Source organism: Sphaerodactylus townsendi, linkage group LG03, assembly GCF_021028975.2.
Source record: "Sphaerodactylus townsendi isolate TG3544 linkage group LG03, MPM_Stown_v2.3, whole genome shotgun sequence".
Classification (NCBI taxonomy): domain Eukaryota; kingdom Metazoa; phylum Chordata; class Lepidosauria; order Squamata; family Sphaerodactylidae; genus Sphaerodactylus; species Sphaerodactylus townsendi.
In genome coordinates this window covers 117110252-117122557 of record NC_059427.1, presented here as the reverse complement: position 1 = coordinate 117122557, position 12306 = coordinate 117110252, and the positions used below count along the sequence as shown (strand labels likewise).

Genomic DNA, 12306 nt, shown 5'->3' with positions numbered 1-12306 from the left:
ACTGCTGTTTTAATGGTTTTAATAATTCTATTATATTTATATTATGTTGTACACTGCCCAGAGCCCCTCGGGGATGGGGCGGTATAAAAGTCCAAGCAATAAATAAATAAATAAATAAATAAATAAATAAATAAATAAGTACTGATCACAAATGATCTGTACTTCCACAATCTGTTTCACAGCAGCAAATTTGGCTGGGTGCAAACGTACACACAAGATCTCAGCACAGAATAAATAGGAACACCATGAAGAAAGAAAAAAAACACACCCCAAGACTATATAAACATCTGGTTTAGTTTACAGATGACATGAATGAGGATATTTAAATCAAACTTTAGCTGACTATGCAAAGTCAATTTTTTTTTACTTAACAGGTAAGAGATGAGGAAACAGTCCGGAGTCATTGGACTGGCTTTAGCTAGGAGCTGACAGGAAGTAAAAGACACAAGAGATTCATGAAGAATGGAAAGATTTATGGAAATGGATCCAAGAAGCCTGTTTCCCACGAACTCGGAATGTGTGAGACCTCAGTACAGATTTGCTATCCAGAGAGGATGCAAGGCAATGCAAGACCTTGCGAGGAGACATAAAAATTGGTCTAACCTTAGAAATTCATTTTTATCTTTCTCTTTTGCAGCACTGAACAAACTGACCGTTCATTCTTAATAGTTTGAAATCAGCTTCATAAAATCTTTGTTATCCCAAACATAGTACATGTCATGAATTAACAGCTTCAAAATATTAATCCCCCAAAGTCAGCACAGATCCAATTCTTTCAGAGAGATCCATGAGGATAAACCATGGCACATGGATAGCTCCAAGCAGTCCATATTCATGTTTCAATATAACCTGGCTGTGCACAACAGGGAGCCCAGGAGCAGATCTACAAGGGGCATGAGAAGGCGGGGCCCCCAGACATCATTTCAATTGGTCATGTAGGGGTGCATTTTCCCACCCGCCCCCTTTCTTCCCCCCTCAGAGTGAGGCTGCCTGGTTGGGGTAGGCTTGTGAATTCCCTTCCTTTCCCCCCTTTCTTCCCTCCCCCTCCAGCGACAACATTGGGGCACCCCAAGGCTGTTAGGTGGATCAGCTGCCCTTCTTGTCCTTGTCATGCTGGGTGAGTATTTTCTTGCTTGCTAGAGTGTGGGAATGTGTGCACGTGAGCAGACGGAGGGTGCCACCTCACTGCCTCTGCAGACCCGAGTTTGGGCTGGAGGAAGGGAATGCTGCCTCTCTAGAGGCTCTAGGTTGGAGCCTGTGCTGAGTGACTGAAAAGCCAGGGAAGGTTGGAAGAAGTAGGGCTGGGACCCAGAGCTTGGAACACTAGGAGGGAGGGATGCTGAAAAGACCGGAGGCTGGCTGGGCAGCTAGGGTTGGTGAGCATGCTGGAAGAGGCTAGATGCCTTCCTTGCTTGGCTGACAGCAGACAATCTGTGGCATCTCCAGTTAAGAAGGACCAGGCAGAAGATGATGCCAAAAACCTCTGCTTGAGAGCTGCTGCCAATCTGCGGACAATACTGACTTTGAAAGACCAATGACCTGATTCAGTATAAGGCAGTGTGCATTTCTGGTGCTGCAATGCTCCTTTTACAGTAATGTATGTAAGGACCTTTCAGCACTCTTAAAATGGTGAAATCCTAGAAACACTTTTCTGGAGTGAGCCACATAGAATAGACTGGAGTAGAATTCTGAGAGTTGCTTAGAGCTATTCTGTTGAAACGGGTGGCGGGGGGGGGGGGGCAATTTCCCCGGGCCCCATTTGCTGTCAATATGTCCTCAAGGAAGGCTAAACCAAATTAGGAGAAAACAGTAAATTGTCCTGAGTAGTATTATGCCATATTAATCCACATGCTGACTGATGAAAACGTAGCAAACATGAATAAAACTTACAAGGAAGAAAGAAAATGGTCTAATGGAAGTGGTCCAGTTTTAATTCCATAGACAACTTCATTGATCTGCAAAACATCCATTGCATTCTTATGCTGTCCTCCAAAGAGGGCATCACCATTATACTTGAACAGCAATGTGCAAAGAGTAAGGTATATTAATCACCCAAAGAACGTTGAACTCAGATGTCCTCAACACTAGTCAAGCACTATACCATACCATCCCTTAAAATACTTTGTGTGTACACATGCATGCAGACAGAGAGGACTGAAGCCAATTCATTCTTCCAGATCTATATTCAAACTGCCTGTGAATACTTTTTGGATCAGAGAAAGAAGGGAAGCAGATCCATTAACATATTCCTGGCAGTGTCTTCCATCAAACCACAAAAAGACGGATGGAAGAATTCTAAGAGGACTAATTCATTTCCTAAATATCTTAACTCAACACAATTGGAAGAACTATTTTTGTTTTTAGAAAACCTAGAAAACAAACAATCTCTAATAGATAAAACAAAAGACTAACAACATTCAAATATTCATTTGGATCAGTTAGATAAATGAAAATGTTAAAAACTGCTGTTTTCATTGTTCTACTAAATAAATACAAATCTGAACTTATCCTCATTTGTTAATCTGTAAAACGAATTTGTAATAATTTGCATTTCCATCAGAAACGTACCAGGGAAAATGGCTCCAAGGAAACAATGGGTGGCAATAACTTCTGGCTCAGGTGACCCAAACTTTCTCTTCATATAACTCCCCTCTTTCACTCTCTACTACATTCTCCTTTTCCCTTCAGATATCTACTGTGTCTAATTTCTAAGGTACTTGTCTCATCCACTCATTTAACTCTTCTCTCTGTGACCACATTAGGATTTGACTCCCTTTTTGGTCTCCCAACATCTTCTACGTGTATTTGAATTATTCTTTTGTTTATGACTTCATATACGAAGGGCTCTAGCCAGAAATCTGTTTTCCCCGCTATTTTTTCTTTCCTTCCGCCCCCTTTCCCCTAACTGATAGCTTCCTCTCTCTCTCTACAAAACCCTTCACAGTCTCTCTCCAGTATCAACCAATCACCATACTCTCTCATCCCCCTCTTTTACCGCCTTCTTCTGTGACTTACCTCTCATTTAAAGGAACACACACTTAACACTTTAAATTGTTAGGATTTACATTCTTAATTCAGAGCTACAAGCAATGGACAACAGAGCTACAAGGTGTAGAGGAATAAATTCAAGTAGATGTGGTGTTAACAATACAGTTATTCCAGCTGCAGAGACCTCCTATTAAATGTACACGTTTATGACATCCAACATCCTAACCAGCAAAAAGAGATTAAAAGTGCACAAATAATTTGAAATCCTGGCTATCAGATACCAGCAGTGAAACGATTTCAGTAATGCATTGGAAAGATTTTTAAATCCTAGAACACCACATTCCTGATTTAAGTGTCAGTGAGTTATTCATAAGAACATAAGAACAAGCCAGCTGGATCAGACTAGAGTCCATCTAGTCCAGCTCTCTGCTACTCGCAGGGGCCCAACAGGTGCCTTTGGGAGCTCACATGCAGGAGGTGAAAGCCATGGCCTTCTGCGGCTGTTGCTCCCGAGCACCTGGTCTGTTAAGGCATTTGCAACCTCAGATCAAAGAGGATCAAGATTGGTAGCCAAAAATCGACTTCTCCTCCATAAATCTATCCAAGCCCCTTTTAAAGCTATCCAGGTTAGTGGCCATCACCACCTCCTGTGGCAGCATATTCCAAACACCAATCACACGTTGCGTGAAGAAGTGTTTCCTTTTATTAGTCCTAATTCATACCAGAAGTACGGCAGAATTAATCACAAAAAAACCCAACACATGGAGAACCCGTGGAACAGCTCTCCCGAGGATAAAAGACTCACCGACTACCATTATGTTGAACTCAAACCCTTGCTTCATGGCTTTCCTCCGCATCTGCTCAAGGATGGCATCGATCCCAACGTAGCCAAAGTCAGCCATTGGTTTCTCTGGTCGTGCTGGTGCAACTTGCTTGAGGGCAGCATCTCGAGGGGTGTCTGTCATGCTGCCTGGGTAGCTGGGAATAGCCTCTAAACATGGTAAAAAGGGAAATATAATTAATAATAATGCTAAATTAAAACAAAAAGACACGTAACAAAAGTGGAACATTACACTATTGAACAGCTTAAGGACCTCCTTCTTATATGTGAACCTGCTTAAATAATAATCTGAGGTCTTATCAAATATGGCACAATTTACTGAAATGAGATGGATTGTCTCAAAACACAAGTCTTACTTGTGGTCATAGCTTAGCTACTTCCTCACTATTACTATATATTTAATCATCTTTAGTACATTTCAAGCACCATACAACCATTAGACAATATGAGTAAATGTGATCAAAACAATGAAGCTGTGTTGAGGCTAGTGTTAATGAAATGTAAAAATATAATCCTGACAATGAATTTCATGAATACTCAAAATTTAAGATTTTTTTTTTAATGCTGTCCTGAACTGCTTGGTTTTTATGGACAGATTGCTTTTAATTCTCACCTTCTCAAGAACATTATGGTTCTGAGAGACCTGGTAAATACTTTAAATAAATACATAAACACTGAAGGGTCACCTCCTAATCAATGAGGTGGACAATGTAGAACAAAGACAAGTGAAAATTATATACCAACAGCTTGGGTGCTCTAACCTTCTGCACAGAGAATAACATTTGTCTCTTCCTTGATTTGTATGTCTCTAAGTTAGTATAAAATATATAAAAAAGTTTTCCTTCTTTGAAAAAAACAGGTAGAAGGTTGGATGAACATACCAATCCCAACTCAAGAATAAATTTTATGAGATTACTGTTGCTGCATAAACTTTAAGTTTTCCACTCTGCCTTGTACATAGCACGCTTTGCTTCTTGGAACCTGAGGATTTGTTTTTATTCTACCCCCACCCCTCTTACACACAACACCTCTGGCACACTCTTCCTCTCTCAGGATCACCTCAACTCAGGTTCGTGCCTAGTCATCGGAATATTTGAAAACCATTTGTGCATGGTGTTGGATGAGATGACCTCCAGGTCTTCCACAAGATTTATGATTTTAAGCCTCATTGTTACAGCATGCTGCAATAGATCATGGGCAACATTCCTGGATTTTTTTAAAAAAATCATAGGCAAAGGAGTCAATATTTCTTTCAATGACTCCTGAGCTAGCATCATTTTCAGAAAGGGAAAGCCAAGCAATTTTCCTCCTCTTTCCCAACACTAGGAATTAAACCACTTCTCATTCAGCTGCAACCAATAAGGGAAACAAAACATGTTTTCAGGAAAAACAGGTAAAGAAACCAAAACCCCCAAATTCTGCACTTCATATTGTCCAATAGAATGCACCCAGAACATGTCAGACCAGAAGGCACAAAAGCAAAGAAGATCTACTCAATGGGAATAGGACCCATGAGGTAAGGCACTTGGCTGAAACATTAGTTTCCTCCAGATAGGAGAGACACTTTTTCCATCTACATCCCCTGAAGCAGGCATTTTGTTCCAACAAACCCAAAAGTTATTACACAGAATCTGAACCCATGATTTTTACACTGGTGCCCTTTGTATTAAACTGCTCCAGGCTGTAGAATGGAGGGAACACAGTATGGAAATATTCTCTTCCAACTGTCTAATTTAGACTTTGCTGGTCTTTCTTGCTTAGTGTGAACTCTGCCTCCAGCTTACTAGTTTCTGCATCTCCGGCTCCTTTTAGATCAACATGTCCACTTTGAGGCCAGCTATCGCACAACTCATTTTAAAAGTCATTGCTATGCAGCGCCATGACCTGGACATGGGGGTCTAACTTGGCTGCAGTTTCCAACACAAAATGGTGAAATAAAATCAAAGAATGATTCTGTCTACAACTTGTGTTATAAAAGTTATGAAGCTGATTTTTTTAAAAGCAAAGAGCTGTAATTATACAGTGACACTTTATCTCCAAGAAACAGAAAATTAAAAGTTGCTGATGGCTAATCCCACTGTCCTTCCCCCTTTACGTTTTTTTGGGAAGACTACTTCCAAAATGATCTCATTTTTTTGTCTCCATGTCTTCTTTTCTAAACATAATTCATGTTCCACATTTGGATATTTTAAATAGCTTAGATTGAAGAGTCATCCATTATGGCCACTGGAGGGGGAACTACGTGCTTTACGCACAAAGTTTTAGAGGGGAAAAAAAAGAAGTCTGCACAGAAGCAGTGACTGATTGCATAGACATGCCGCCAGGATTTCCTGTTATGGTGAAGAAGCATGTCAAAGTTGCTCAGGGTAAAGATACCAACATTCTTATACAGAATGATTCATATTCCTCCTATCAGAATCCTAACCAGAAATTTGCTAGATAACAAACATGAGGTATCACATACAGAGCAGATTTCGAAGGCCTAATAAAAACAATGATTTGCCCATCGCTGCCTGGCATTGATCACTCAAAACACAATTCTTCTCTTCCCCCCTCCACCAGTATACACGGGTTCCTGCCAGCTGTGTTTTAGTTCCCCAGCAGCAAGGATTGTGCTTTAGAAAACCCAAGAGATAATGAAAACAACCAGCTACTCTGCACATAGCTGGTCCCACTGACTACTGCTTGTAACAGGAAAACCTAGGTTTGTTTAGGTAGGGTTGACTTGTCTCTGAGGTGCAGCTGCTATAGTAACTTCAAGGGAGCCAGTAAGGATGGTTCAACCCCCACTGGTTTGGTTCATAATCTGTTCCATGGCTGCAAATATGGAGCTGCTTTTTCTAGAAATCTGCCCTTGTTTCTTGGTTACTTCTCACACAGTCCAATAGTGCAGCGCAGTGCAATCAGCAGTGTTTCATACATGCACTGTATCAGGCCAATTAGAGCACTACTTTCCCACCCTTCTCAGTGCCTCTGCGCACAGTTTAGCAGCAAGTTGTATAAATAGTGAGCAAATCTGTCAATCAGCCAGTGATTATAAATAGATACATAGAAGACACTATTTATCATTTGTTGGTTAAGTCTATGCTACTGCCACTATCCCACACATGAACATTTCCCCCCCCCCCACACACACACACAGTTTTATATGAGACATAGCCTTCCCCTTATGTTGCTTAATTATCTGGCCCAACCAGATAATGACCATGGGTAGACCCACAGATCTTTTTGTACCTACTACTGCAGAAGAAAAAGACCCTACAAAACAAGGAAATGAAACTGCACCACCAAAACTACCCTACAGCTGTTCAACAGCCATTTGAGGCAGACAGTGGACAGGGAAAAATAGCCATTTGAGGCAGACAGTGGACAGGGAAAAATATCAGACATTTTGCTCACAAATGACTATGGTTGTCAAAGCACAGGTTTTTTGCCTATTGTATATGTTTGCTGTGAAGTTGATGGCAGCCTTAACAGTCAGGCAGGAACATTCTGACTCCATTCCCAGAATACACAGCTTATTCTTCTCCAATGAAGGTAACTGGAACTTGGGCCAAACTGCAGATTGCAAGTCTATGGAGTAATTCTAAAACTTGTAGATTGAGTGCAGTTATGTGCCATGTATATGGGTCTTACAACTATTTCTACTTCAAGAAGGCTGTAGTCAAGCCTTTCTAGATTGAGAGGAAAATGTGGCTTTTCGCTCCCCATTGAAAAAACAAGGAATCAAAGATTAAATGTACTCAAGCCTTAAGGCACAACAAAACTCCATATGGAACAAAGCAATGCCTGACCACACTAGTTTGCACTCGTCTCCCCTGGTTTTTCCAACAGCACTGATCTCCATTCATATCTCAACAATGCAGCATTAGTCAATTCCCTACCCTTGCCATGAACAAATGAGAAACAGATTCTTTAGGAAGTTATAGACCAATAAATAAACAGAGTTAATTTGGGTCTCTGAGTGTGTGTTTGGATTTAATAATTTTGGGGACAAGCTTAGTCTTGACCTGAAGAAGAACAAGCTAAATATTTGTCCAAACATGCAATCCAGTACCACCGCCCAAATTCTCATGGATTCAGATGTCTAGGAAACCTATTATTATTTACCTTGTAGTACCAATAGCTTTCAATCACACAGTTAATCCCAAGCATTACCAACTCTGTTGGGCTAGGGTGGAGGTAAATCGTGGATCTGCATGTGTTAGTGAGGGAGAGAGTAGAATTCTAGAAGTAGGCAACTTAGGAAAATGGAAGTAGTTTGTAATCACTATAGTCTTTACGTTTATTTGCCACCTGTTAGCACTTGACTGCAAAGACCAGAAGAATAAAGATTTCTATAGAAGGTTCTAGAAAAAGCAAAGTTTAATACAGCACATTTTAAAAACAGGCACCGATTCAAACTGGACTATATTCTCCAGGCTCCTCATAGAGGGTTTATCTATCCAGGTATCATTCCAGAGTGGTTGTGCTTATGGAGTTAAATGTAGAAATTTAAAACAGATTCAGAACTGATTTAATAGTCCAGTAATCCAGACTCCCACGAGGCAGAAGAACTTCCACATATGTAATGTCTGGCTGCTATAATGTTGGACGTGGCAAGCATTTTTCGGGGGGGGGGGGCTCTTCTATCATCACAGAAAGATATTTTCAAATATTTTGCAACATTAAACATGATGGAAAATGTAAATGCTGATGTCAGCTGGGCTTATTTTGAGAAGGGGGAAAGAGTGAAATGCCATGATCGTGCCATGAACCCACAAGTACAGCACTTCTACTTACATTTATGCCGAAATGAATCCACTATGATTTGAGGAATTGAAGAGCAGGCATTCTGGGTAGGGATGGGAGGGAAACACAACATACAGCCCCATCTAACTGGCCGGGCACCCAGCAACAACACTGCAGCCACACTGGCCTGGCTCTCTAAGGGAGTCTTCCTGGCAGAGTGGGGAGGCCTAAAATGCAAAAAGGCCTCCCAGCCACTAGGAAACCCCCCACCCCCAAGTGGGCTTAATTGGGCTTAACACCACCTTTTCAGTGTTGCAATTCTGAAGCCCCAGCTGCTGGCACAAAGAGGGCAATGGATGAGAGGAAGCCAACTAATGTTGGCTCCTCCCCTGGTCATGGTCTGCTATGCTGGCAGAGCAGAGATGCTGGCACAGCATCCAGTGCCATGTCCCACCATTAAGGAGGGCTACGGTGGCTGCCCACCTTCTGCGAGGCAAGTGCCCCAGAGGGAAAGCAAATCTGCTGATGGCCTGCACCACTCCCACTGACGGATCCCCCCCCCCTTTGAATGTTAAACTCTTTTAAATGTTTTAGAAGGTGCAAGTCAAGTTTTAGACAAAGTCTTGTTTCCTCCTTACTGGCATCATTGTGATAGAGATACCAGAAACATACCTGCTCACTTTCTAGGTCCCAAATGCTGGGAATGAGTCAGCAAGTGCACAACACAGCTCACCCAACCTGATTGCAATCAGTAGGCATAAACCCCCAGACAAGACGGTCTTCTGCAAACACATTGGTCGAATCCCCACTACCGTCTTAGCCAGGTTTCAGAGCACAAACTAACCAGGTTTGAGGTCATTTGTGTTCTGAAACCTGGCTAAGACGGTAGTGGGGATTCAACCGGGGAGGTCGTCCCTCAAACCTGGTTACTTTGTGTTCTGAAACCTGGCTAAGACGGTAGTGGGGATTCGACCATTGTTCTGAGAGCAACACAGATTGGATTTCGACTTCATGATGAGAATGAGTCAGACTAATTGATGGCTCCTCAGGCTCCTTCCTCCTCTCACTTTATGCAGAGCTGATGGTCAAACTAGATATGATGGGGTCCATGGGTCCAACCTCTGGATAAGATCACCATTGGAAAGAGATTTAAAAACTCTGTGAGGCCTGATCTTGATCAGACACACAGCAGTTGGTAGAGATGCTCAGAGTCCAGCAGTGGTGTGGCAGCAGCTCTTTCACACTTGAAAGGGCACATGCCAGGGATGAACAACTGTGCCCTTTGCTTATCACACTGCAAGTCCAATCAGGATCAGGCCACTGCAGCATTTTAAAGTCTTTTTTAAAAATGGTAGCGGCCATATCAAGCTGGCCATGGGATCAAAGATTTTAACTGAAAGAGACTGCAACTCATTGTGATGTCTGATACTTGAATTGTGCCTTTTTTTTTGCCTTATTTCTTGGATTAATATCACAGTGGTAGGCAAAAACCCCAAACCTTTAAAAGGGTCTAAATGAGCTGTGGGTTTTTTTTCGAGATTGTAAGTCTTTGAATTTGGTTCTGTGGTGCAAAGGAATAGAGTCCAAAAATAAACCTGACTCACTCGCATTATGAGCAAACCAGAGTTTATGCATGAGATCTGAAAGCTGCATTAGACTAATACAAAATGACCAACTAAGAGAGAGATATTCTGCATTTCAAGAGAACCCAATGCAAAGGCAATCCACTTGAGAATACAAGGACAGCTCTGCTGGATCAGGTTCAAACACACACGAATACCTCGAAAACCTTGTTGGCCTCTAAGGTGCTACTGGACTCTAATCTAGCTGTTCTACGGCAGACTAACACAGCTACCTCCTGCAACTACCGGTAATTTCTTATTTCCTGAATGTGGTTCCCAGGGAAGAGAAACTTGTATGTGTTTGGGACAGATGCAAAAGATAAGAAGCTGATGTTAAACATTATGACCAATACATAGACTTCTGACAGAGCAAACTGTTCTGCAAAAGCTTCCATGTATCATTTAAACTAGCCCTAAAGTAGATCTTATTGGCCAGTATGCACTCATGCACAAATATCTTTCATTCATTAGGTTTTACAATATGCCAGAACTGGGAGAGAAAAGGCTGATTATTTTGCTGTGCTAAAGACTTGCTAGAATCACCAGGATGTTATATCTATGGCATATCTATGGTATGCTGTAGACTTAGTGGTTTAGCACAGTTTAGCACAGAATTTCTCATGTTAACAATTCTAGCTGTTAAAACATAAGCGCAATCCTTCGTCATAAAAAGCAGCTTAGAAAATAGTACCTAGTGAGTTTCAAATGTTTAGGCAGGAATATGTGATCCAGAAAATGGCTTCAAACAGTGCTCTGCACAGTTCCCAGTGTCTCTTCCATAAACTGCTATCTACTGCTGTCCCGGCCCGTACCAGGCAACTAATCTCCAAACTTCCCCACCACACCCTTGCCACATCTGTTCACTCCTTCCCCAAAAGATCCATAGTTGAGTACGGGAAGAATAATATCAAAGTGAAAATATGCAAGGGTCCTTTCCAGAACAGAAACTGTGTTTTGCTGTTTGTTTGTTTTAATGTCTTTCATACAGCCAATAACTGCAGCTTTCAAGCTGTGTTCTGAGAAACCCTGGAGTTCCCCAGTGAGAAGATCAGTTACAACAAAAGTTTCCCTAGAAATGCAACTCAACCACAACTAGCCAACTTACTCTGCAATTACCCACTATAACAGAACAATCCACTATAACAGGAATATTGCTATGTTCTAAGACTAGATTTAAAGGTGATGTCAGTGGGTGAGAAGAACTTATTTGTATAATACTTCACACATACAGCTTCTTGGTTAACCTGTGCACACATACATGCTATGCTGCCATGCTATAGATCAGGGGTCTGCAACCTGTGGCTCTCCAGATGTTCATGGACTACAATTCCCATCAGCCCCTGCCAGCATGGCCAATTGGCTGTGGTGGCAGGGGCTGATGGGAATTGTAGTCCATGAACATTTGGAGAGCCACAGGTTGCAGACCCCTGCTATAGATCCATAGCCAAGTCAGGCTTTCCAACATTAGCATGCCAGCCATACACAGCATGCCCAGCAACCCAGTTTAAATGAAACAATGGATATAGACTTCACATGGGTCCTTTCTGCACAGTAGAAATAAAATGTCCTGAAGATGTTTTAAATAGATCCAATTTGGCATTCTGTGTTCCCCCAGAGAAGACTACAAGAATTGCCAGCCAAATGGTTCTTTTTTCCCCAACTGCTGACTGACATAATTTTGCTCAATTTCAGAGTTGCACCTGTCATTTTGCGTGCTGCAGAGATTCTCCTGCCTCTGCCATTTGGTGAAGGTTTTCCACAGAAATTTCCTCTGCTTGCACCTCATTTGTGCATGTGATTTCTGTGTAAAAAGTAAATGAATAAAGTTTGTTTTGCCTAGCGATCCCATGTACAAGTTGCTGGGTTTTTTTGTTTTGAGGGGTATGTCTGCAAAAGCCTCAACAAAACAAATATGCACATATTGCAGCTTCTCTAATCATGGCGCCGTAGCTTCGCAGACATACCCTTCCCCCTCCAAAGGAAAACGACACATGCGTGGAATCACTAAACAAACTTTATTCATCTACTTTTTATATGGAAATCATGTGTGGGTGAGCTGCAAGCAGGAGAAACCTCTGTGGGGAACCTTCACGGAAAATCTGCTGCAAAACACAAAATGGTGGG

At 41.8% G+C, this 12306-nt stretch overlaps 1 protein-coding gene across 5 annotated transcripts in view; it reads right to left on the bottom strand.

The window, feature by feature from the left end:
- The window catches only part of SEPTIN9 (septin 9), a 264354-nt gene that overhangs the window by 27311 nt on the left and 224737 nt on the right, over window positions 1–12306 (bottom strand). For all 5 annotated transcript variants that reach the window (XM_048487830.1, XM_048487832.1, XM_048487831.1 and 2 more), the window contains one exon: window positions 3794–3979. In XM_048487830.1, the coding sequence (XP_048343787.1) occupies window positions 3794–3979 (186 nt within the window). The remainder of the gene's footprint in view (window positions 1–3793; window positions 3980–12306) is intronic.